General features: G+C 37.7%; 1 protein-coding gene and 1 pseudogene across 1 annotated transcript in view; both read right to left on the bottom strand.

Annotated features, from left to right (window-relative positions):
* Positions 1-25,250, bottom strand: part of PRKAR2B (protein kinase cAMP-dependent type II regulatory subunit beta) — a 187,327-nt gene that overhangs the window by 56,576 nt on the left and 105,501 nt on the right. Inside the window, exons 3-4 of the mRNA XM_036247149.1 lie at positions 22,796-22,848; positions 13,073-13,156 (exon numbers count right to left, since the gene is read on the bottom strand). Coding sequence (XP_036103042.1) covers positions 13,073-13,156; positions 22,796-22,848 — 137 coding nt within the window. The remainder of the gene's footprint in view (positions 1-13,072; positions 13,157-22,795; positions 22,849-25,250) is intronic.
* LOC118620293 lies at positions 20,328-21,253 on the bottom strand (annotated as a pseudogene).

Genomic DNA, 25,250 nt, shown 5'->3' with positions numbered 1-25,250 from the left:
TTCTTTGATTAACCTCTTCTCCAAATTTTATATATTTTTTATAAAGTCCAATTTATTTATTTTTTTCTTTTCTTACGTTTCTTTTTGGCATCTAAGAATCCACTGCTAAATCCAAGGTCATGAAGAATAATAATACCTCTGTGTTTTTTTCTAAGAGATTTATAATTTTAGAGCTTACATTTGTAGGTCTTTGATCCATTTCGAGTTAATTTTCATATATGGTGTAAAGTAGGAGTTCAACATTGTTCTTTTGTGTGTGGATATCCATTTGCTGAAGAGACTCTTCTGTCCTCATTGAATGGTCTTTGAATTCTTGTTGAAATCAAATACCCATAGATGTACAGGTTTATTTTTAGACTCTCCATTATCCCATTGTTTTTCTTTTGTTTTTTTTTATTGATTAATTTTTGTTACAGATGTTTCTCCTTTTCCCCCCACTGATTCACCCTTCCCTTCCCTCCCTGCCCTGTCCCCAGCTTTGTTGTCCATGTCCACTGTTCATGCATACATGCATACAAGTTCTGTGGTTTATCTCTCCTCCACCACCCCCTCTTCTGGGGATTGTCAGTCTTGTAACCCACTTCCACGTCTCTGGGACTAACCCATTCCACAGACTGTTATGTTCATTATATTCCACAAATAAGTGAGATCATATGATACTTGTCTTTCTCTGTTTGGCTTGTTTCACTTAGGATGATACTTTCCAGGTCCCTCCATGTAGTCTCAAAGGATAAGAGATCTTTTTTCTTACAGCTGCGTAGTACTCCATTGTGTATATATTCCACAGCTTTTTTATCCATTCGTCTACTGATGGACACGTGGGGTATTTCCAGATCTTAGCTATTGTAAATAGTGCTGCTACAAACATGGGGGTACATATATTCTTTCTGATTGGTGTTTCAGGCTTCTTAGGGTATATTCCTAAAAGTGGGCTCACTGGGTCAAATAGAAGTTCAATTTTTAATTTTTTGAGGTAACACCATATTGTTACTACACCAGTGGCTGCACCAGTCTGCATTCCCACCAGCAGTATAATAGAGTTCCCTCTTCTCCACACCCTCGCCAACACTTGTTTGATGATTTATTGATGGCGGCCATTCAGACAGCTGTGAGGTGATACCTCATTGCTGTTTTGATTTGCATCTCTCTGATGTAAGTGATGATAAGCATTTCTTCATATGTCTCTTAGCCATTTGTATGTCCTGTTTGGAGAGGTGTCTATTTAGTTCCTCTGCCCATTTTTTAATTGGGTTCTTTGTCTTCCTTTTGTGGAGTTGTATGAGCACTCTATATATATTGGAAATTAACCCCTTATCTGATTTATTATTGGCAATTTTGCTCTCCCATACAGTGGGTAGCCTTTCCGTTTTGATGATTGTATCTTGCTGTGCAGAAGCTTTTGAGTTTGATTTAGTCCCATGTGTTCATTTTCTCCTTTGGTCCTCTTGCCTTAGGTGATGTATTAGTAAAAATTCTGCTGCGTATGATGTCTGAAATTTTGTTGCCTACAGTTTCTTCTAGAATTTTTATAGATTCATGAGTCACATTTAAGTCTTTTATCCATTTTGAGTTTATTCTTGTGTAAGGTGTAAGTTGATGGTCTAGTTTCATTTTTCTGAATGTAGCTGTCCAATTTTCCCAACACCATTTATTAAAGAGGCTGTCCTTACTCCACTGTATGCTCTTGCCATCTTTGTCAAATTTTAATTGAGCATATGCCTTGGGTCCATTTCTGGGTTCTCTGTTCTGTTCCACTGGTCTATATGCCTGTTCTTGTGCATTACCAGGCTCTTTTGATTACAGTGGCTTTGCAGTATAACCTAATATTCAGTATTGTGATTCCTCCTACTTTGTTCTTCTTTTTCAAGATTACGGTGGCTATTTGAGGTCTTTTTTTGGTTTCATATGAACTTTTGAAGTACTTGTTCTAATTGTGTGAAGTATGCCATTGGTATTTTGATGGGGATTGCATTGAATCTACAGATTGCTTTGGGTAATATGGACATCTTAATGAAGTTAATTCTTCCAGTCCATGAACAGGGTATGTGCTTCCACTTTTTTATATCTTCATCTATTTTTTTTTCAACGACCTGTACTTTTCTGCGAATAGGTCCTTTATTTTTTTGGTTAAGTTTATTCCTAGGTATCTTAATTTTTTTGCTGCAATGGTAAATAAGATTTTCTTAGTTTCTCTTTCTGTGAGTTCATCATTGGTGTATAAGAATGCCATCGGCCCTGGCAGGTTTGGCTCAGCGGTTAGAGCGTCGGTCTGCGGTCCAGAGAGACCCGGGTTCGGTTCCCGCTAAGGGCACGTACTTCGGTTGCAGTTTGTCCCCGGCCCTGGTTGGTCGTGCGGGTGGCAGCCAATCGATGTGTCCCTTTCACATCGATGTTTCTCTCTCTCTCTCTCTCCCTCTCTCTCCCTCCCACTCTATCTGTACAAAAATTGGAAAAATGTCCTCGGGTGAGGATAAAAAAAAAAAAAAAAAAAAAAAAAAAAAAAAGAATGCCATCGATTTCTTGATGTTAATTTTGTAGCCTGCTACTTTCCAAATTCATTTTTTAAGTCTAGTAAATTTGTGATGGAATTCTTGGTGTTTTCTACATATAGTATCATGTCATCTGCAAATAATGACAATTTCACTTCTTTCCAATTTGGATCCCTTTTATTTTTTCTTCCTGTCTGATTGCTGTGGCTAAGACTTCCAGTACTATGTTAAATAAGAGTTGCGAAAGCGGGCATCCTTGCCTTGTTCCTGTTCTTAAGGGAAATGCTTTTAGTTTTTGCCCATTGTGTATGATGTAGGATGTAGATCTTTCATATATGGCCTTTATAATGTTGAGATATGATCCCTCTATTCCCACATTGCTGAGCGTTTTTATCAGAAATGAAAGCTGGATTTTGTCGAAGGCTTTTTCGGCATCTATTGATATAATCGTGGTTTTTATTCTTCATTTTATTTATGTGGTGTATCACATTTATTGATTTGCGAATATTGTACCAGCCTTGCATCCCTGGGATGAATCCCAGTTGGTCATGGTGGATAATTTTTTTGGCGTATTGCTGGATCCGATTTGCTAGTATTTTGTTAAGAATTTTGGCATCTATGTTCATCAGGGATATTGGCCTGTAGTTTTCTTTCTTTATAGTGTCTTTTTCTAGTTTTGGAATTAGAATTATGTTGGCTTCATAAAACGAGTTTGGAAGTCTTCCTTCTTCTTGAATTTTTTGAAATAGTTTGTGGAGAATGGGTGTTAGTTCTTCTTTGAATGTTCGATAAAACTCCCTTGTGAAGCCATCTGTGCCTGGGCTTTTGTTTGCTGAGAGAGTCTTGATTACATCTTCAATTTCTTCTGTTGTTATTGTTCTGTTCAAGTTTTCTATCTCTTCCTGGTCCAGTTTAGGAAGAGTATGTGTTTCTAAAAATTTGTCCATTTCGCTTAGATTGTCAAATTTCTTGCCATATAATTGTTCATAGTAGTTGTTAATGATCTTTTGTATTTCTGTGGTTCAGATGTTACTTCTCCTCTTTCATTTCTGATTTTGTGTATTTGGGTTCTCTCTCTTTGTTTCTTGGTGAGTCTAGCTAAGTGTCCATCAATCTTGTTTATCTTTTCAAAAAACCAGCTCTTTGTTTCATTGATCCTTCGAATTGTTTTTTTGGTCTCTATGTCGTTTATTTCTCCTTTGATCTTTACTATTTTTTCCTTCTACTTGCCTGGGTTTTTTGTTTGCTTGTTTGTTTGTTTGTTTGTTTGCTCTGTAGTTCTTTAAGTTGTGAGTTTAGATAGTCTATTAGAGATTTTTCTTGCTTTTTGAGGTAGGCCTGTAGTGCTATGAACTTCCCTCTCAGAACTGCTTTCGCTGCATCCCATAGATTTTGTGTTGTTGTGTGTTCATTTTCATTGGTTTCCAGGAAGTTTTTAATTTCTTCCTTGATCTCCCCGGTAACCCATTCATTGTTTAATAACATGCTATTTAGCTTCCATGTGTTGAAATGTCTTTGCATGTTTTTGTTGCAATTGATTTCTAGTTTCATGCCATTGTGATCTGAGAAGATGCTTGATATGATTTCAATCTTCTTGAACTTGTAGAGATTTAGTTTGTGTCCTATTATGTGGTCAATCTTTGAGAATGTCCCATGTGCACTTGAGAAGAATATGTATTCTGTAGTTTTGGGGTGTAATTCTCTGTAGATAGCTATGAAATCCATTTGGTCTAGTGCTTCATTTAGAGTCTCTGTTTCCTTGCTAATTTGTTGTCAAGAGGATCTATCCAGTGCTGTCAATGGGGTGTTGAAGTCCCCTGCTATGATTGTATTGCTGTCGATTACTCCTTGGAAGTCCTCCAGAAGATTTTTGATATATTTTGGTGCTCCTATATTGGGTGCATATATGTTTATCAAGGTTATATCTTCCTGTTGGATAGATCCTTTCAATATTATGTAGTGGCGTTTTTTGTCTCTGCTTATGGCCTTCGTTTTGAAATCTATTTTGTCAGATATGAGCATTGCTACCCCAGCGTTTTTTGCTTTCAATTTGCTTGGAAAATTTTTTTCCATCCCTTCACTTTTAACCTACATGAGTCCTTTGTTGTGAGGTGGGTCTCTTGTATGCAACATATAAATGAGTCATGCTTTCTTATCCAATCAGCTACTCTGTGTCTTTTTATGGGAGCATTCAATCCATTTACTTTTAAAGTGATGATTGATATGTACTTATTTATTGCCATTTTTGTTTAGTGTGGTTCTATTTTTCTTCCTATTTCTTCTACTAATTACAACAGTCCTTTTAACATTTCTTACAGTGCTGGTCTGGTGCTAATGTATTCCCTTAGCTTTTTTTTGTCTGGGAAGCTCTTTATTTGACCTTCTATTTTGAATGATAGCCTTGCTGGGTAGAGTAGCCTTGGATTCAAATCCTTGTTTTTCATGACCTTGATTACTTCATGCCATTCCCTTCTGGCCTGTAGTGTTTCTTGTGAGAAGTCAGCTGAGAGCCTTATGGGATATCCTTTGTAGGTAACCTGTTGCTTATATCTTGCTGCTTTTAGGATTCTCTCTTTGTCTTTAATTTTTGGTAGTTTGATTACTATATGTCTTGGTGTGGGCCTGTTTGGGTTATTCTTATTTGGGACTCTGTGCTTCTTGAACTCGAATGCCTTCTTCCTTCACCAAATTAGGGAAGTTTTCTGTCACTATTTCTTTGAATATATTCTCTAACCCTTGCTCATTTTCTTCTTCTTCGGGGACTCCTATGATGCGAATATTATAATGTTTCCAGTTGTCGCACAGTTCTCTTAAGCTGTCTTCCTGTTTTTTAATCGTTTTCTTCTTTTGGTTTTCTGATTGGTTGATTTTTTCTACCCTGTCTTCTAATTCACTGATCCGGTCCTCAGCTTCCTCTACTCTGCTTTTTAGACTTTCCAATGTGTTTTTCATTTCTAATATGTCATTCTTCATTTTTCTTGGTGGTTTTTAATTTCCAACTGGTTGATTTTCAACATTTCTATGTCTTTACTTTACTCATGGTGCTCATGTCCTTACCCATGCTGTTGTGTTTCCTCAAGATCATGGCTCTGAACTCTAGTTCTGTTAGTTCTGTTAACTTGCTTACCTGCACCTAATTTATCTCAGTTTCAGTAGAAATCTCTTGTTCTTTCATTTGGCTTTTGTTTCTGTTTTTTTTTTTTTTTTTTTTTTTTTTACCATTTTGGCTATTACAGCGGCCTTGGAGTCTGCCAAATTTTCCCTGTGGGTGTTGGTGGTCTGCTGTTTGTGGCTCCCTCTCTTGGGTTTGGATGAGGCAGGGAATACCTGCTTTAAACACCACTGAGAAGTCTTAACTTTCCTGGTTGAGTTGCTAGCCCAGGGAATGGTAGTTATTCTCTAGCTTTTTTGCCTGGAGGCTATTAGTAGAGATCACCTGAAGAACTTTGGTTTCTGAGTTGACTGAAAAACTTTCTCAGGTGCTCAGATAAGAGGATTTCCCGAGGGTGGGGCAGATACTGGTTGTTAATGGGCCCCAATTAGCATTTCAATGGACACCTGGGGTTGAATCTCCGAGGGAGGGACTGCCGCCTCTCCCCAGGCCCTGGGAAGGACTAAGATGACCACAGTCCTGCGTGGCTGCACTCAGCAAAAGCTCTGAGCACCCTCCAAATCCGGAGTGTCCCCACACAGTTCCAGTCCAGTCTGCCTTCCCTCTGCCAGAGCCCAAGGTGAGTGGCTGCTAACACTTTAGCCTCTGTCCGGACTCTGCATTGTGGTGCCGCCTGGGACTTTTAACCTGAGGGCGCTGCTCCCAGCCAAGGGCTGAGCACCCAGCCTAGTTCGCAGGACCCAGCCGAGGGCATAGCACTCAGTCGAGGTCACAGGACCCTGCCGCAGTCTCCAGACCCAGCCGTGGCGGCAGCAGTGTCCAGCCGAGGCAGCTGGACCCAGCCGAGGGCGCAGCCTCTATCCGAGTCCCCTGGTCCCAGCTGAGTCCGCTGGTCCCAGCCCAGGCTGCTGCAGACCATGGGCTCCTGGCCCCCTCGTGCGTCCTTGCAAGCCTACCAGGATTGAGTCCCTGGTTATGTGGTCCTCCAAGCTGCCTTTCGGTTGCCCCTTCCTGACGATTTGTGTTTTTTTTCGTTGTAATTCCAATTTGGTCCTGGGAGATGGTCTGTGTAGCTTCCATTCACTCCGCCACCATTTTTTCTCTCTATCCCATTGTTCTATATGTCTATCCCTATGCCAGTAACACACTGTTTTGATTACTGCAACTTTGTAGTAGAAGTTTTGAAACTGGCAAGTGTGAATCTTCTAACTTGTTCTTCGTTTTCAGTATTATTTTGCTATTTAGGCCCCCTTGTAATATATACAGTTTTAATATATTAGACAACAGCAAAATGTTAATGTTTCCATGATTTAGTTTCATAAATACATGTTACCAATTTTAACTTTCACAAATAAAAATAATAAAAATAATTTTTAAAAAGGTTATGGAATCTCTACAAATACAGACATGTTGAAAAAAAAGCAGAACACCGTAGAATTTGCTGCCACCAATATTTTATAAAGTTTATACTTATATATACATAGCATAACCCTGGAAAAATACACATGATAATGCTAAACAAACTTGGCTCCTAAGAAAGTGGGCTGCTGGGAGACAGGAATGAAAGAGAGATTTCCTTTCACTGACAACTCTCTTGTTTTAAAATTTTTACTCTTTTGTTCTTTTTGAATTTTTGTAAATTGTATATGTATACTGATTTATAATTTTTAATTCATTAAAAAACCAAATTCTCCATTTAAATAGAGAACATAATATTGCATCTTCATGTGTGCTAAGAAAAAACTTCTAGGATAAGAATGGTGATGGGTTTATAGGAAATAGTTATCTTCCCTGCCCTGTGTCTTTGTGTGAGCTCTGGCACCTACTGATGAAACAGCGGCCAGGGCTGAAGATGATGTCAATATGGCAGTAAAACAGTACTTTCTTGCCGTGGTGCTAACTGACCCCACAAGGACCATTTCACTAAAATGAGTCATGAACCAGGCAACATATGGTCACCTATCAAAATGATAAAGTTTAACTAAATGGTTTACTAATATTTTGTTTTCCTTACTGTTTGTAATTCAACTCTCTTAGGGCAATGGAAAATCAGCTTTATTAATTAGCTCTGGCTGTAAATGTCAAATGGAGAAAAACATGAAAAACAATGCTACAGTAAATATTTTTGTTATCTTTGCATTAGCTGTACTTAAAAACATTATAAGGCTTAAGAATTCATACATGAATATATGAAAAAGTAATTCCCAATAAAATACAGAACAATTATTTCTTCTAGAATTTCTATGTAATAGGTGTCTGTTCTAGCTAATCATAATGTAAGTTCCTCATAATTATGCAGAGTGAAAAGAATCTAGAAAATACTTAATATGCAGAGGACTATCACAATGACTGACAACTACTGTAGGAAATCTACATATTATTCTCCTACAGAATGCAAGTTCAAGATTGAACTCAGTAAAAGGGTTGACTTGCTTAAAAATAACAATTTTACTCTCAATTAATGAAAGAAACTATCCTATAGCTTAGGAAAATTATTTCAGTTTGCCTCATATTAAAAATATTTCAGAAGAAAAATGGCCTACTGAGTTGAGCATTAAAATATTCATGAAAAGAATATCTTCAAAGAGAATAATTATAAATGCTGTGCTCAGTGCATGAATATACAGCACTCCAAGGAAGTATTTTCTGAGGCCTAGGAGGTACAAAATTTTCAGGATAAACAATGACTTAAGAAAATTCAAATGAGACAGTAGACACAAAGCCAAGATTGTTCTTTCTAGTCAGTAATTACTGCTTCTTGTTCCTCCTTCAAGTTTTCCCATTTCAGGAAATGGTACCACCTTCATATTCATTCCTGCTAGACACTGGGAGTCATCCTAGACTATTTCTGTCAGGTCCCAATTCATTCAATCACCAAGTACCAACTTCTGCTAATCCTGAATGTTTTGTGAAGCCATCCCTTTTTCCTCTTCCCTAGTTGGGCCCATTTCTCTTCCCTGGATCATGACATTGTTTCCCCACTGAGCTCCATTCCTTTGTTCTTGCCCTGTCACTCTGCAGTCTTTAACTCAACCCTCTACATTGCCACCACAGTCACTTTAGATACATCTGATGTTTCAGTTGTGCCTACCCACTGTGTACAGTATGTGTCCCATGCTACAGCGAGGCATTCAAGTATGATCTTAGCTCCCGCCACTGAATGTCTTCCACTTTAGGTTCTAGTGATAACACTGTACTTTTTTTCAACTGGCAGTTTCCTATTCATTTTCTGAAGTGGTCTCTCCAGGCTCCTGAATTATCAGGTGGGGTTAAGAGACTCTCATTCTCTCTTAGTGCCCTGACCATATTACAGGATTTATCATGTTTTACCCAATTGCTTTGTATATATATTTGAATCCCTCATCAAATTTAAGTTCCAAGAGGACAAGAACCATGTCTAAGTATTTCTGTGTCCTCCAACACTTTAAACAGGCCTTGGAACATACTGGGTAGTCAAGGAATTGAACTGAAAAGAGCAGCTGCATAATAAGCAGATTATAGGAGTTGAACATGTAATTCAATTTAAATGCATTTGGATTATCGTTAAAAAATGTACACCATAAAAAACTAGAAAGCAACTTGAAATATGAGCTTAACCTAAAATCTTCAATCTGTGATGTTTAAGGATAAATTTCTTATTACAGGTGGTAATTTGCTGAGAAAAGTTAACTTTTACTTATTTATATTCTGCAGCTTTCCTAGACGAGAAAATAAAGTAGTGGAGAAATAAGTCAAGATGGTTTGAGCTCAAAATCAATAAAAGATCTCTTGGAAACAACTATGTAAATAGCATTTGCTTTTTCCCTATAAAACATTCCATAATGATAATCTGTGAATTAGTAGTTTCATGAACTGGCTTTTTCGTTGTTAAGAAAAAATATCTATTGAAGAGCTTTAAAATATATATAATGAAGACCTTCAACAAAGCAGCAAAATAAGGTCTAAAAAAATTCCTATGTTTATAAAAATAACCACTTTAAGCATAGATGCTCCTTGTCAGAATATACTAGCAAGTTTTTAAAAACTACTTTAAATGTAACCAAAATATAGGAAGCATAAATGATGATGGAAGGAGACTTGACTTGGGGTGGTGAACACACAACACAGTGTACAGATGATGTGTTGTAGAATTGTGCACTTGAAACTTGTATAATTTTGTTAACAAGCGTCACCCCAATAAATTCAATAAAAAGGAGAGAAATAAATAGAACTAAAATATTTACAGTGCTTTAAAAGAGTTAAAGTTGAAATGGCAAGAAAAATACATTTGATTTAGAGGATGGACTAGATAGCATAGGCAACATCTCAAGAAAGTATAAGTGCCAGCTACTTCACCCATGTCTGTTTGTTCACTTAGTGTATAGATACCAGAATATCACTGTTTAGTCACTGCTGAAGCATTAAAATACTGGTTCAATTTCATAAAGATACATGCAAACAAAATAAAATATGGTGGTACCAAAAAAACTGAGCTAGAGAATTTTCATGTCTGGTTCTACTCCTTTTTATTGAAAGTATGGCTGTGGGGCAGGAGCATCAAAATCACCAGAGAGCTTGTGAGAAAAGCAGACTCTCAGGCTCCACTACAGACCTATGGAACCAGAATCTGCATTTTAAACAACATCCTCTGGTGATATACAGGCACATTAAAGCATGAAAATCAGTCTTTTTGGTGACCTCTGAAATTCTCCAAAATAAAGTACTAGTTGAAAAATAGAGAATCTCCTAGGTTGAAACCTACACCTAAGGGTAAAACTAAGGATTACTTTTTCGTTTTTTTATTAATCCTCACCTGAGGATAATTTTCTATTTATTTTCAGATACAGTGGGAGGTAGGGAGAGAGAGAGAGAAACATCTATGTGAGAGAGACACATCGACTGGTTGCCTCTTGCACGACCCCAGCCAGGGCCGGGGACAAACCGCACCCGAGGCATAAGCCCTTAACCGGTATCGAACCCACAACTCACTGATCCTGGGCTGATGCTCTAACTGCTAAGCCAAACCAGCCAGAGCAAGAATTACTTTTATAGCTGTCTTCTGTATGTATCTAAAGCAAGAGTTAAATTCTAAATTACTTTAATTTCATTACCAAAATTATCTTATATACATATATAAAGTTGTATCTTTATACTAATAATTTGGACTCATACTAGTAGGAGATCATAAGAGATCATATAGTTTAGTGTTCTTTATTTCACAGAATCATTACTATCTAGCTAAATGAGATCTGGGATTATTTAGAAGTCCATTAATATTTCAAATTCCCTTAAATCACTTATTCCATCATTTAATACTACAAGAAAATTTTTCCATTTGCAAACTAAATTATGTTTTTAATCCTCACCAGAGATTATGTTTTTATTGATTTCATTTATTTATTTATTTTTAATAGATTTTTATATAGAGAGAAACATCAATGTGAGAGCAAAATATCAATCAGCTGCCTCCTGCATGCTGTCTACCAGGGATTGAACCTGCAACCTAGGTATGTCCCCTGACCGGGAATGAATTCCACAACCTTTTGGTGTATGAGATGACACTCCAACCAACTGAGCCACCTGGCCAGGGCTAAACTAAATTCTTAAATTTTCTATCTTACTTCCATTTCTTAGTCTTCCATTATTAGAGAGCATAACCAACAATCCCATTCTTCATAGCTAATTTTGCAAACTCAGGGATAATTCTGGAGGACCTGGATCAAACTGGACAAAACCTGTAATGTGTGGTACTAAGACAAGATCTCCAAAGTCACAAAATGTAATGCATATTCCTGGAGAACATGATATAAACATAAGTATTTCAATCTGTAATAAGACCCAGTGTAGAAGACTTGGCATAATGCAGTACCTTTATTTTCATAAAAATGTTCTTTTAAAGAAAACCTCACCTTTAAAAGAGTGGGTCTAGATTTAAAGCTTTCTTCTCTAAGCCATCAATCTGAAAACTAGGATGTTGAGTTTGACCAAAAGAAGTTGAGGTAAGTCACAAAAGTTGACTCAGTTTTCACATTTGGAACACGGCAGCAGGGGTTCTTTCCCAAATAACCATATGGCAACAAATAAGCATTAACTGTGATGAATAGGTTGAAAGTGAAGGGATGGAAAAAAATCTTTCAAGCAAATGGAAAGGAACAAAAAGCTGGAGTAGCAATACTCATATCTGATAAAGTAGATTTCAAAATGAAGGCCATAACCAGAGACAAAGAAGGCCACTACATAATATTGAAAGCATTTATCCAACAGGAAGATATAACCTTGGTAAACATATATGTACCCAATATAGGAGCACCAACATATATTAAAAATCTTCTGAAGGACTTCAAAGGAGAAATTGACAGCAATACAATCATAGCAGGGGACTTCAACATCCCGCCGACATAGATAGATCCTCTAGACAAAAAATTAGCAAGAAAACAGAGACTCTAAATGAAGCACTATTCCAAATGGATTTAATAGATATCTATAGAGAATTACACCCCAAAACTGCAGAATTCACATTCTTCTCAAGTGCACATGGGACAGTCTCAAAGATAGACCACATGTTAGGGCACAAACTGAGTCTCTACAAGTTCAAGAAGATTAAAATCATGTCAAGCATCTTCTCAGATCACAATGGCATGAAACTAGAAATCAATTGCAAAAAAGAATATGCAAAGACATTTGAAAACATGGAGGCTAAAAAGCATGTTATTGAACAATGAATGGGTTACCATGGAGATCAAGGAAGAAATTAAAAAATTCATGAAAATAAACAACACAAAATCTATGGGATGCAGTGAAAGCAGTTCTGAGAGGGAAGTTCATAGCACTACATCAAGAACAAGAAAAATTTCTAATAGACTATCTATCCTCACAACTTAAAGAACTAGAAAGCAAACAAAAAGAAACCCCCCAGAGCAAGTATAAACTGTGATGATAGAAGCAGAACAGGGCAGAACCTGAGCAGCATGCTCACTCATACTGAGGGAGGGTATTCTAGAAATACACCCAAAACCAAAGAATAGAGATCTCAAAATCCTTACAAAGAACAAAAATATCCCCCTACCTTTAAAGCCAAGTAAAATGTTCCTTTTAAAATATGTATAAGAGTTATACATTAGAATATAGTTACTATTACCAACTATGCCCTGCACATCCCTGCATGTTCCAGCTGGGTATACAAAGAATGCAAGGTCCTAACTTCTCCCCAGCTGGGCCATTTCTCTGGGCTATGTTTTTAGTCAGTAACTTTGAGGGATGAGATAATGTCTTCCCCCAGACAAACAGCAGACCTGCTTACACTCTTTGTTCTAACAGCAGTGGACCTCCCAAGTGCTCCTCATATAAAACACTGCATGTACAAGCATCCATGTTGGAGTCTTGACATCACCCAGGTGATGTTACCTTGTAAAGAGAATGAAATCTAAGACCTTGCACAGTTCTTCACACTGATACTAAAAAACATCATTTCTATTATTGAAATTTATCTTACCGGATCCAGGTTCTTAAATAGCAGGATGTCTTTGCAAGCCTCTTGCAATCTATTTCTTTGATCATCAGTTTTTGGATGTATAATCTAAAAAAAAAAAAAATTAAATAAACAAATAATCAGTCTACTCTTCCTAGTTGTGAGAGATAAAATTTCCTAGTAGGATGTTAGAAGGAAGAATTTTGAGTGCTGAGGTTTAGTTTAGGTGACTAGACACCTATCAGCCCAATAAGTAGGAGAAAAAAATAGTTTGAGCAGGTGCACTTTAATACAGCACTTGAATCTTTTTCTTTTTTAATTTTTCAATTACAGTTCACATTCAATATTATATTAGTTTCAGGTGTACAACATAGTGGTTAGACATTTATACAATTTATGAAGTGATTCCCCAATAAGACTAGTATACACTTGGCACCATACATAGGTATTACAACATTATTGACTATATTCTCTATAATGTGCTTTACATCTCTATGACTATTCTTTATCAATTTGTACTTCTTTTTTTTTTTCTTTATCCTCACCCGAGGATATTTTTCCATTTTTTGTACAGATAGAGTGGGAGGGAGAGAGAGGAAGGAGAGAGAGAGAGAAACATCGACGTGAAGGGACACATCGAGTGGCTGCCACCCACACGACCAACCAGGGCCGGGGACAAACTGCAACCGAAGTACGTGCCCTTAGCGGGAACCGAACCCAGGTCTCTCGGGACCGCAGGCCGACGCTCTAACCGCTGAGCCAAACTGGCCAGGGCAATTTGTACTTCTTAATCACTTCTTTTTTTTTTTTTTTTTGTTATTATTATTTTTTAATCCTCACCCAAGGACATTTTTCCATTTTTTGTTCAGGTAGAGTGGGAGGGAGAGAGAGGAACAGAGAGAGAGAGAGAGAAACATCGATGTGAAAGGAACACATCGAGTGGTTGCCACCCGCACGACCAACCAGGGCCGGGGACAAACTGCAACCGAGGTACGCGCCCTTAGCAGGAACTGAACCCGGGTCTCTGAGGACCGCAGGCCGACGCTCTAACCGCTGAGCCAAACCGGCCAGGGCTCACTTCACTTTTTTTACCTAGTCCTCCAACCCCTCTCCCATCTGGCAACTATCAGTTTGTTCTCTATATCTATGAATCTGTTTCTGTTTTCTTTGTTCATTTACTTCTTTAGTTTCCACATATAAGTAATATCATATCGTATTTATCTTTTTCTGACTTATTTCACTTAGCATAATACTCTCTAGGTGCATCCATTTTGTCGCAATGGTAAGATTTCATTCTTTTTTATGGGCAAGTAATACTCCGTTGTATACACAAAGTGGGGCAAAAGTAGGATAACAGTTGTTCATATGGAAAATACTACAATAATTAATAATACAAGAATAAACTCTGTATATTGACTATTCACAACTGTGAACCTACTTTTGCTCCACCATATATGTACCACATCATCTTTACCCAATCATCTACTGATGGGTACTTAGGTTGCTTCCATATCTTTTTTTTTTTTTTTAATCTTTATTGTTGAATGTATTACAGATGTTTCTCATTTTTCTCCCCATTGACCCCCTCCTCCCCACTCCTATCCCCCTCCCGCCTTTTCCCACATTGTTGTCTGTGTCAATTGGTTATGCATATAAGTTCTTTGGTTTATTTCTTCCCACCCCCCAACCCCCTTTTCTTTGAGGTTTGTCAGTCTAGCAATCAATTTGTTCTTCTTAATCCCTTAACCTTTTTCACCCATTCCCCCAACCCCCTTCCCATCTGACAACCATGCTTCCCTATCTTAGCTATTGTAAATAATGACACAATGAACACAGAGGTGCATGTATCTTTTCAAAGTAGTGTTTTGGATAGCACTTCAATGTTTTTCAAAGGAGTGTTTCCCCACAGGTTAGTAAATTCACTTTGTAAAGGTTTGTGATTGTCTAATCACTAACCCAGGCTCCCAGCAAGTGGGAACATATAATGGGACAACAGGTGACAAACATTCTGGAAATCTAGAGACTGCCTTTATTCTGTTTAATACTCTTTTAATATTCTTACTCCTTACCACTGTGTTTAATAGTCTTTCAGGATGTAACTATTTCCTTTGAAACTTGATAAAGTTTCTAGAAGCAAGTAAATTCTTATAGATACAGTACTTTATATGTTAAATACATTTGTATGCATAATGTATGTAAATACCTCCACAGGAAGTGACTTTCCAAAGGGAGGAAAACACTCATGCCATGCCAGACCAAGAATGTGGATTTGAGGAAAAAAAGGAATCTAACAGTCCTGTTGTGCTTACTTTAGAATGAGCTCAAAGAAAACCAGTGTCCTATATTCTTACTAAATTTTCACTCCAGGAGGGTGAAGACCAACACAATGCTCTGTGTAAGTGTGGCACAACTCATTGGACCAAGAAGTCTATTCAAACAGTGGCAGTTTATAACTTTTATAAAATGAGTTAGAGAGAGGCAAGAGACAGTCCTAAAACAGGAGGCAACAAATTGGTCACCTGGAGACCTATAAACTACCTTTTCCTATTCTAATGTTCACTTGAAGAGAGACCATGGGAGATGATGAGCCTGGGGTCTCACCTCTTCAGTCAGCCAGCCCTACCGCCAGAGCAACCAGAATCAGGGAGTGATGAGTTTTGTGCCCATGAATCTATCAAAACTTACAATGGAAAATGAAAATCAGCATTTCAAACCTATTTCAGATGGCTAAAAATTAAAATCATAGGTCCAATAAAAATTGAGGAAATTTACAGTATATGTATACTTTTTTATGGGTGCACTATTTAAATACTACACTATTAGCCAGTAAGAGAGGAAGTCACTGAATTTTTTCCTATAAGGGTAAAATAATGCAAACTTTTGGTCACTATCTAATCAATATTAATCTCAAACTAGATTCAAAGGTGACATATAAACAACAGCAACAAAAAACATTTGGTGACTACTAACTCATTGTACATAATAAACTTTTAAAATTTGGGTATTAACTAAATCATGCCAACCAAAATTCATTTCTCCCCACTTTAAGTAAGGAAGGTTAACTAATAACACAAAACAAAAAGTTATTTCTCTGCCCTGGCCGGTTTGGCTCAGCGGTTAGAGCATCGGCCTGCGGTCCGGAGGGACCCGGGTTCGGTTCCCGCTAAGGGCACGTACCTCGGTTGCAGTTTGTCCCCGGCCCTGGTTGGTCATGCGGGTGGCGGCCACTCGATGTGTCCCTTTCACATCGATGTTTCTCTCTCTCTCTCTTCCTCTCTCTCCCTCCCGCTCTATCTGAACAAAAAATGGAAAAATGTCCTCGGGTGAGGACGATTAAAAAAAAAAAAAAAAAAAAAAAGTTATTTCTCACTTCATGAAATTCATCAAGAAATTCAAGCCAAAGCAATCATAAATGTTTGCCTGCTGAGAAGCTCTATCCTCAGAGAGAAAAATTTGGAAATACCATGTCACCATTATTGAAATAACTTTTTAGGTCCAAAATGGAGCTGCTCCCACCCAGGGTGCCATGTTGGCAAACCAAAACTTTGAAAACTTTTGTGTACTTGTAAATGCTCTACTTTACTAGAAACATGATATATCCAGTCATCAATCCCCGAAAGCTAAGCCAACTCGGGTCTCTATATTAATTTCCTTGATGCTTATTTATTTTCTACAACCCTGGTATTGGAATCTCTGTGGTAAGGGAGAAAATAGGAGTTCCTTGAAGATCTGCTGGTCATATAAGTCTCCTTATCTTATTACCACTGGATTTTACCTATATTTCAGGAAGCGTAATGATGCAATGACTTAGGGAAGCAGTATCTGCTTTTCCATATTAAAACTCAAATCTTATTGAAGTTTTTTTGAGAGCTGCCGAAATAGATTTTTGTTTATATTTTTTAAGGCCAAATAAAAAAGGGGGATTTTTGTAAAGCACATACTTAAAAAAAAAAAAGAGGTAAATTATTACTTCCATTTCTGGGCAGTGTAATCTCTTATTTATTTTACTTTTTACTAAATAAATAATAGGAAAACGAAGCTAAAGAACACAGCTTAAAAATTTGCTTTAAACCAAACTGAATAAACTTTTACAAAAACATTAGGCCCTGGCTGGTTTGGCTCAGCAGTTAGAGCATCGGCCTGCGGTCCAGAGAGACCTGGGTTCAGTTCCCGCTAAGGGCACGTACCTCGGTTGCAGTTTGTCCCTGGCCCTGGTTGGTTGTGCGGGTGGCGACCACTCGATGTGTCCCTTTCACATTGATGTTTCTCTCTCTCTCTTCCTCTCTCTCCCTCCCACTCTACCTGAACAAAAAATGGAAAAATGTCCTCTGGTGAGGATGATAAAAACAAACAAACAAACAAAAACATTAGGACCTCCATGAAATCAGTTTCTGAGCAAACTATTAAGACTCATAGATTTTTAAAAATAACTGCTGTAATGACACTTTAAATTGATTTTAATTATTTTTTCTTTACTGATTTTAGAGGGAGAGGAATGGAGAGGGTGAGAGAGAGAGAAACATCAATGAGAGAGAACATAGATTGGCTGCCTTCTGCATGCCCCCCACTGGGGATTTGGTCCACAATCCGGGCATGTGCCTTGACTGGGAATCGAACTGGCGATCTCTTGACACTCAACCACTGAGCCACACTGGCTGGGCTGTAATGACTTGTTAGATGGTATTTTATTGTGTTTTTTATTCCTGTATTATTATTTGTTATTATATTGTTTTCCTTTTTATTGAATTTATTGGGGTGACACTGGTTAACAAAATTATACAGGTTTCAGGTGCACAACTCCACAACACATCATGTGTACACTGTATTGTGTGTTCACCACCCCAAGTCCAGTCTCCTTCTTCCATCACCATTTATCCCCCCATACCCTCCCTCCACCTCTCTGTAGGCAATCACTACACTGTTGTCCGTGTCCATGAGAATCCTCCCTCCTTGTTTTTCTTTTTTAGCTCAATCCCTCCAACCCCCTCACTTAGTGCTCCCAACTTCCCCCTGACAGCTGTCAGCCTGCTCTCATAGATATATCTATGAGTCTGTCTGTATTTTTTTGGTTAGGTCATTTTGTTCACTAGATTCCACATGTGAGTGAAATCATATAGTACTTGTTTTTCTCTGACTGGCTTATTTCAAATGATCTCTGGGTCCAACCATGCTGTCCCAAAGTGTAAGATTTCCTTTTTTATGGCCTAGTAGTATTCCATTGTGTAAATATACCACAACTTTTTTTATCCACTCATCTACATCAGCACTTGGGCTGATTCCAAATCTTCACTATTGTAAATACAACTGCAATGAATATTGGGGTGCATATATTCTTTTAAATTAGTGGTTCAGGTTTATTCAGATAAATTCCCAGAAGTAGAATGCCTGAATCATAAGGCAGTTCTATTTTTAATTTTTTGAAGAAACTCCATAGTGTTTTCCACAGTGGCTACACCAGTCTGCAGTCCCACCAACAGTGCACTAGGGTTCCCTTTTCTCCAAATCCTCACCAACACTTGTTGTTTGTTGATTTATTGATGATAGCCATTCTCACAGGTGTGAGGTGATATCCCACTGTGGTTGTTTGTTTTTGTTTTTTTTACAGTGATATAAAACAAAGTAGTTTATTTATTTTGTTTTTATCCTCACCTGAGGACATTTTTTGATATTTTGTTCAGATAGAGTGGGAGGGAGAGAGAGAGAGAGAAACATCGATGTGAGAGAGAGACATCGAGTTCTTGCCACCCACATGACCCAACCAGGGCCGGGGACAAACTACAACTGAGGTACGTGCCCTTAGTGGGAACCGAACCCGGGTCTCTCCAGACCACAGGTCAACGCTCTAACCGCTGAGCCAAACCATCCAGGGCGTTTATTTTTTTGGATGCTGGAGACAAACATCTTTATTAAAGATACTACTAAAATTTTGGCAAACATTTCAGAACAGATTTGTAAACACAATGCTTCTCTTTTTAATTGGCAGCACTTTGAAAAGAGAACACAGTAAGACAACACAACTTGAATCAACATTAGTTCAAAGTCCTTACATTTTTGACATAACTTATGTTCCTACATGATAAAAATAAGTGATAGTTTAAACCAATGTCAACAGATAAACTCCACTAAATGATAAACTCCACTAAATAAAAGTTTGTGTTGTTTGATGTATCACATTAGGCTATGGTTAAATATATCCGCTCTTTTTATATTTCTGGCACCCAGGATAAAGAAAAAAAATCTTTAAATATACATTTCTTGTAGGTAATAACTTCTTTGCAGATCTCTCTTAAAACAAACTTTATAGCAGTATACAGATTACCTACATATTTAATTTTATAATTTTGTCCCAAAACTATAGGTCCATTTCATTTTCATAACATATCTATTTTTGTCTAACAAATCTGACAAACTGTTGAAATGGAAATGCTTTTGTCTTTCACAATATAAGTAGCAATTTGACAGAAAAAAACACAAAAAACCTACACTAACACTCGTCAGTTGTTTAACCTGAGCGTTTGGCCTACTGAGAGAAGCAGTTTTTTTTCCCTTCATGCACACTCACATCCACACCACCTCTGCATACACACAAGTCACATACACACTTTCAGATGCTGGTTAGCTATAGTGTACTTTCCACTGCTCCAATCAAGTGTGAAGCAGTGTAGCTAATGATTAACCACACTATGTACACAATTAGCAAACACCTTAAGGCAATCATTGCAATGGGGGGTTAACTTGCAGGGTGATTTACTGTACTAGATCGAGTCAGCTGGTATATACATATGCCTGTGTGTAGCCAGTTACACACATATACATACTAATAGACCTTTCTATTCATTAACCCTTCAAAACAACGTTTTAATTTTTTTGCGTTTTGTGAAAATTTCTAAATATTCTACCATTTAATGCAAAGAGTTCGCATTAAGAAAGGTCAAAAAATAGGCTTATGTTTATCCAAAAGTATTTCACCTTGCACATTACTGTTTTTGCCCACTGTGTTTTTTTCAATACCTTCTTTATTATCTATAAAATTAGTTTGTATGTATATACACATACATGTAACATTAGAGATGATAGTGAATATGACACCAACAATAGGCAATCAGTGCAAATACTTTATTATATCACGCCAATATACTACAAAGAGTATTTCAGAGTAATATAAAAGTAATTTACAGATTAGACTAAGTGAAGATCAACTGATCCAAAACTTTTCTTCCTTAGTTTTTCACAGCAATGGCTAAAAAATCCAAAATAAGCTGATTTTTTCTAAGAAAGATTATTTTAGTAACTTTGAGTGATCAATCCATGCACTGGTCCAGTCAGGCTTCACTCCTTGTGTAAACTCCCTCTGAAATTAATAGCTTGCACTAAGAAGTTGTTTAGTTTCCATGTTCTGATCTCCCAACTTAACCTGGAACATACCGGCTCCACTTAAGTTTCACTGGGGACGTTGGCACTGGTTAGATACCAAAAGCACATCAGGATGTTAACAAACTTCCTTCCTTTGTCATCATAGTAAATAGAGATATTTCCTGTTGAGATGTATACAATTTCATCTATGTCAGCAGCAAGAGCATTTTTATGGTTGTCAGGTAGTGAAGTAACTTTTTCTTTCAATACATGCAGCAGCTCTTTTGGTCACAAGGTCTTCCAGCCGATCAAATTTGCACTGTGACAACAACTTGGACACACGAACTAAAGCCTGCTTTGCTCCCTCTGAGAATTCTGCGATGCTGAACTCTTCATCGCAATAGGTCCAGACAAGAAAGGTCTAAATTTGAGTCAGAACCCCGCTGATGGGGTTGGAGAAACGCAGAATGAGCATCTTGGTTTTCTGGCACTGCTGGGGCTGGTCCTCAGTGCTGCAGCTGCACTCAGCACAGGCAGGAAAGTGGGGAGAGCAGAATCCAGGAGGGCTGAGCAGGGGATGCAGAGACCCAAGTGACTCGAGGAAATGGGGCCATTTTTGAGCTGAGGTGGCAGTGACAGAAGCAGCAAAGTCCAGCCAAATACAACCTCACCTTGGCTGCACACGGGCTGGAGTCTGGCGGCTCCACCGGGCAGAGGGCCAGAGAAAAGCAAGCGGGATAAAAGACTGAGCAGCCAGCACCATTTTGTCGCCCAATGTGGCTTTAATTTGCATTTTTCTGATGATTAGTAATGTCAAGTATCCTTTCATATATTTAATGACCATCTGTACATCTTCTTTAGAGAAGTGTCTATTCGGATCCTTTGCCTATTTTTTAATTTTGTATTTTTGGTGTTGAGTTTTATAAATTATTTATATATTTTGGATATTAACTCCTTATTAGATGTGTTGGCAAATATGCTCTCCTACTGAGTGGGTTGTCTTTTAATTTTCTTGATTTCCTTTGCTGCACAAAAACTTTTTAGTTTGATGTGGTCCCATTTATTTTTTTCTTTTGTTTCCCTTGCCTGAGGAGATATATCAGAAAAAATATTGCTGTGAGAAATGTCTGAGGATGTTACTGCCTATTATTTCTTCTAAAATTTTTATGTTTTTTCCCAAAGATTAAAAAAAATTGATATTTAGAGACAGGAAGGGTGAGGGAGGGAGGAAGAAAGAGAGAAAGAGAGATCGATGTGATAGTGAAACATCAATCGGTTGCTCCCTACTCCCTGACCACTGCTGCCCCGGGGGATCGAACATGCAACCTGGACATGTGCCCTGACTGAAATTGAACTGGTAGTCTTTTGGTGCATGGGATGATGCATAAACAACTGAGCCACACTGGCCTGGGAAGATCTAACATTTAAGTCTTTAATCCATTTTGAGTTTATTCTTGTGTAAGGTGGTCTAGTTTTTTTTTGCATGTATATGTCCAACTTTCCCAACACCATTTATTGAATAGACTGTCTTTACCTCACTGTATGTTCTTGCCTCCTTTGTCAAATATTAATGTGTAAAAAGATGTGTGTTTATTTCTGAGATCTTTTATTCTTTTCCATTGATCTATATGTCTGTTTTTATGCCAGTATCATGCGGTTTTGATTATTATGGCCTTGTAGTACAGTTTTATATCAGGGTGATTCCTTCAACTTTGTTCTTCTTTCTCAAGATTACTGTGGCAATTCTGGGTCTTTTGTGGTTCCACATAAATTTGTGGAATATTTGTTCTAGTTCTGTGAAATACACCACTGGTATCTTGATAGGAATTGTGTTGTATCTATAGATTGCTTTGGGTTTAATGTGATTTTTTTGTTTCAGAGTAGGCTTCTGTTGTTATAAATTAGTAGAAATAGAAGGCTCTTCCCAGTATTTTTCTTTACAAAAATACTAAGAAGATAAATGATCACTATGAGAAAGCTGTATTTTTGCAAAAGAAATAAAACCACAACTGCAGTTAAGTTTTTATAGTCACCTTTCCTGCCCTGCCCACTTTGGCTCAGCGGTTGAGCGTCGGCCTGCGGACCAGAGAGTCCTGGGTTCGGTTCCTGCTAGGGGCACGTACCACACACACACACACACAAATATATATATATATAGAGAGAGAGGGAGAGAGAGAGAGAGAGAGAGTCACCTTTCCTTTAGCCAAAGAGAGAGTCTTTGGATAAAAGTAACTCTACAAAACCAGAAGAAGTAAGCTATCAGAGATATAACTTGGAAAAGAAACAGTCAAAATAATTCCATTATGCCTCCTGCTTATTAACATCTTTTCTATTATTATTTTCCTTACCCAATAAAAAGTAATTTAAAGTTAATTTATTCAATAAATGACATACCCTGGATTCTGCATCATCATCTTCTTCATCAGGATTATAAGCTTCTGCACATACTATAAAAATAGAAATGGACATTTTAAGACGTTTTTTCATCAAGAAACATACTATACTAAACAAATCTTTTAAAAATGAATAAACAAAAAGAGTACAATGGTGTAAAATCATTAATTCACCTCATCCAGGGCAAGCAGTATACCGCCAAACAAATTTCCTCTTGTAATATACATGGAATTTATTAAAATACAGGGCTGCATTTTAAGATACTAATTACTTTGTTGTTGTTGATAATCCCCACCAGAGGATATTTATTCCACTGCTTTTTGAGGGAGTGGAAGAGATGGAGGGAGAGGGAGGAGAGGAAGAAGGGGGGAAAAAGAGAGAGAGAGGGAGAGAGAGACATTGATGTGAGAGAGACACATTTATTGGTTGCCTCCTGCCTGTGTGATCAAACCTGCATCCCAAGTACATCCTCTTAAGTGAGACTCGAACCCACAACCATTTGGTGCATGGGCCAACGATCTAACCAATGACCCACAATAGCCAGGGCCTTGGCAATTGCTTTTTGCTTTCCATTTTTCAGGGAAACATAGCATAACCTCTTTCACCTTCATTTCCAAGCTAAACAAATGCATAAGATCTAAAAATTACCCCAAAGAATGGATAGCAAAACAAAGTCTAAGTCTGCTATGAAATGATCAATTTAATAACACAGTAAGGAGTAACTTTCTTTTTTTATTTTTTTAAATTAATTAATTTACTTTTTTGTTACAGATGATTCTCCTTTTTTACCCCATTGGCACCCCCTTCCCCACCCTACCCCTGCCCCATCGCTGGCTTTGTTGTCCACATCCAATGGTCATGCATACATGCATATAAGTTCTGTGGTTTATCTCTTCCCACCCACCCACCCCCTCTTCTGAGGGATGTCAGTCTGTGCCCTACTTCCATGTTTCTGGGTCTACCATATTCTTCATAACATATAATATGTTAATTATATTCCGTATATAAGTGAGATCATGTGGTATTTGTCTTTTTCTGCTTGGCTCATTTCACGTAGGATAATACTTTCCAGGTCCCTCCATGTCATCTCAAAGGATAAGAGATCTTTCTTTCTTACAGCTGCTAGTACTCCATTGTGTATATGTACCACAGCTTTCTTATCTATTCGTCTACTGATGGACACTTGGCTGTTTCCAGATCATAGCTATTGTAAATAGTGTTGCTATGAACATGGGGGTATATATATTCTTCCTGATTGTGGTGTTCCAGGCTTCTGAGAATATATTCCTAGAAGCGGGATCACTGGGTCAAATGGAAGTTCAACTTTTAATTTTTTGAGGTAACACCATATTGTTTTCCTTAGTGGCTGCACCAGTCTGCATTCCTGGCAGCAATGTATAAGAGTCCCCTTTTCTCCACACCTTCGCCAACACTTGTTGTTTGATGATTTGTTGATGGCGGCCATTCTGACAGGTGTGAGGTGATACCTTATTGTTTTAATTTGCATCTCTCTGATGATTAGTGATGTTGAGCATTTCTTCATATGTGTCGTGGCCACTTGTATGTCCTGTTTGGAGAGGTGTCTATTCAGCTCCTCTGCCCATTTTTTAATTGGGTTCTTTGTCTACCTATTGTTGAGTTGTATGAGCACTCTATATATGTTGGAAATTAACCCCTTATCTGATATATCACTGGCAATGATGTTCTCCCATACAGTGGGTTGCCTTTCCATTTTAATGATTTGTTTTTTTGTTTTTGCTGTGCAGAGCTTTTGAGTTTGATTTAGTCCCATGTGTTCATTTTTTCCTTTGTTTCTGTTGCCTTCGGTGATGTAATTCTGATGGCAAAATTTTCACTGATGGAAAATACATGATGTCCGAAATTTTGTTGCCTACATTTTTCTACTAGAATTTTTATGGAGTCACGGGTCTCATTTAAGTCTTTTATCCATTTTGAGTTTATTTTTGTGTATGGTGTAAGTTGATGGTCTAGTTTCATTTATTTTGCATGTAGCTGTCCAATTTTCCCAACACCGTTTATTAAACAGGTTGTCTTTTCTCCACTGTATGCTCTTGCCCCCTTTGTCAAATATTAATTGAGCATATTGCCTTGGGTCCATTTCTGGGTTTTCAGTTCTGTTCCACTGGTCTATATGCCTGTTCTTGTGCGAGTACCAGGCTGTTTTGATTACAGTCACTTTGTAGTATAACCTGATATTTGGTATTGTGATAGCACCTACTTTGTTCTTCTTTTTCAAAATTGCTGTGGCTATTCAAGGACTTTTTTGGTTCCATATGAACTTTTGAAGTATTTGATCTACTTCTGTGAAATATGTCGTTGGTATTTTGATACGGATTGCATTGAATCTATAGATTGCTTTGGGTAGTATGGACATTTTAATGATGTTAATTCTTCCAATCCATGAACAAGGTATATGCTTTCAGTTTTTTATATC

Source organism: Molossus molossus, unplaced genomic scaffold (assembly GCF_014108415.1).
Source record: "Molossus molossus isolate mMolMol1 unplaced genomic scaffold, mMolMol1.p scaffold_m16_p_7, whole genome shotgun sequence".
NCBI classification, from domain to species: domain Eukaryota; kingdom Metazoa; phylum Chordata; class Mammalia; order Chiroptera; family Molossidae; genus Molossus; species Molossus molossus.
This window is presented reverse-complemented; position numbering and strand designations above follow the sequence as displayed.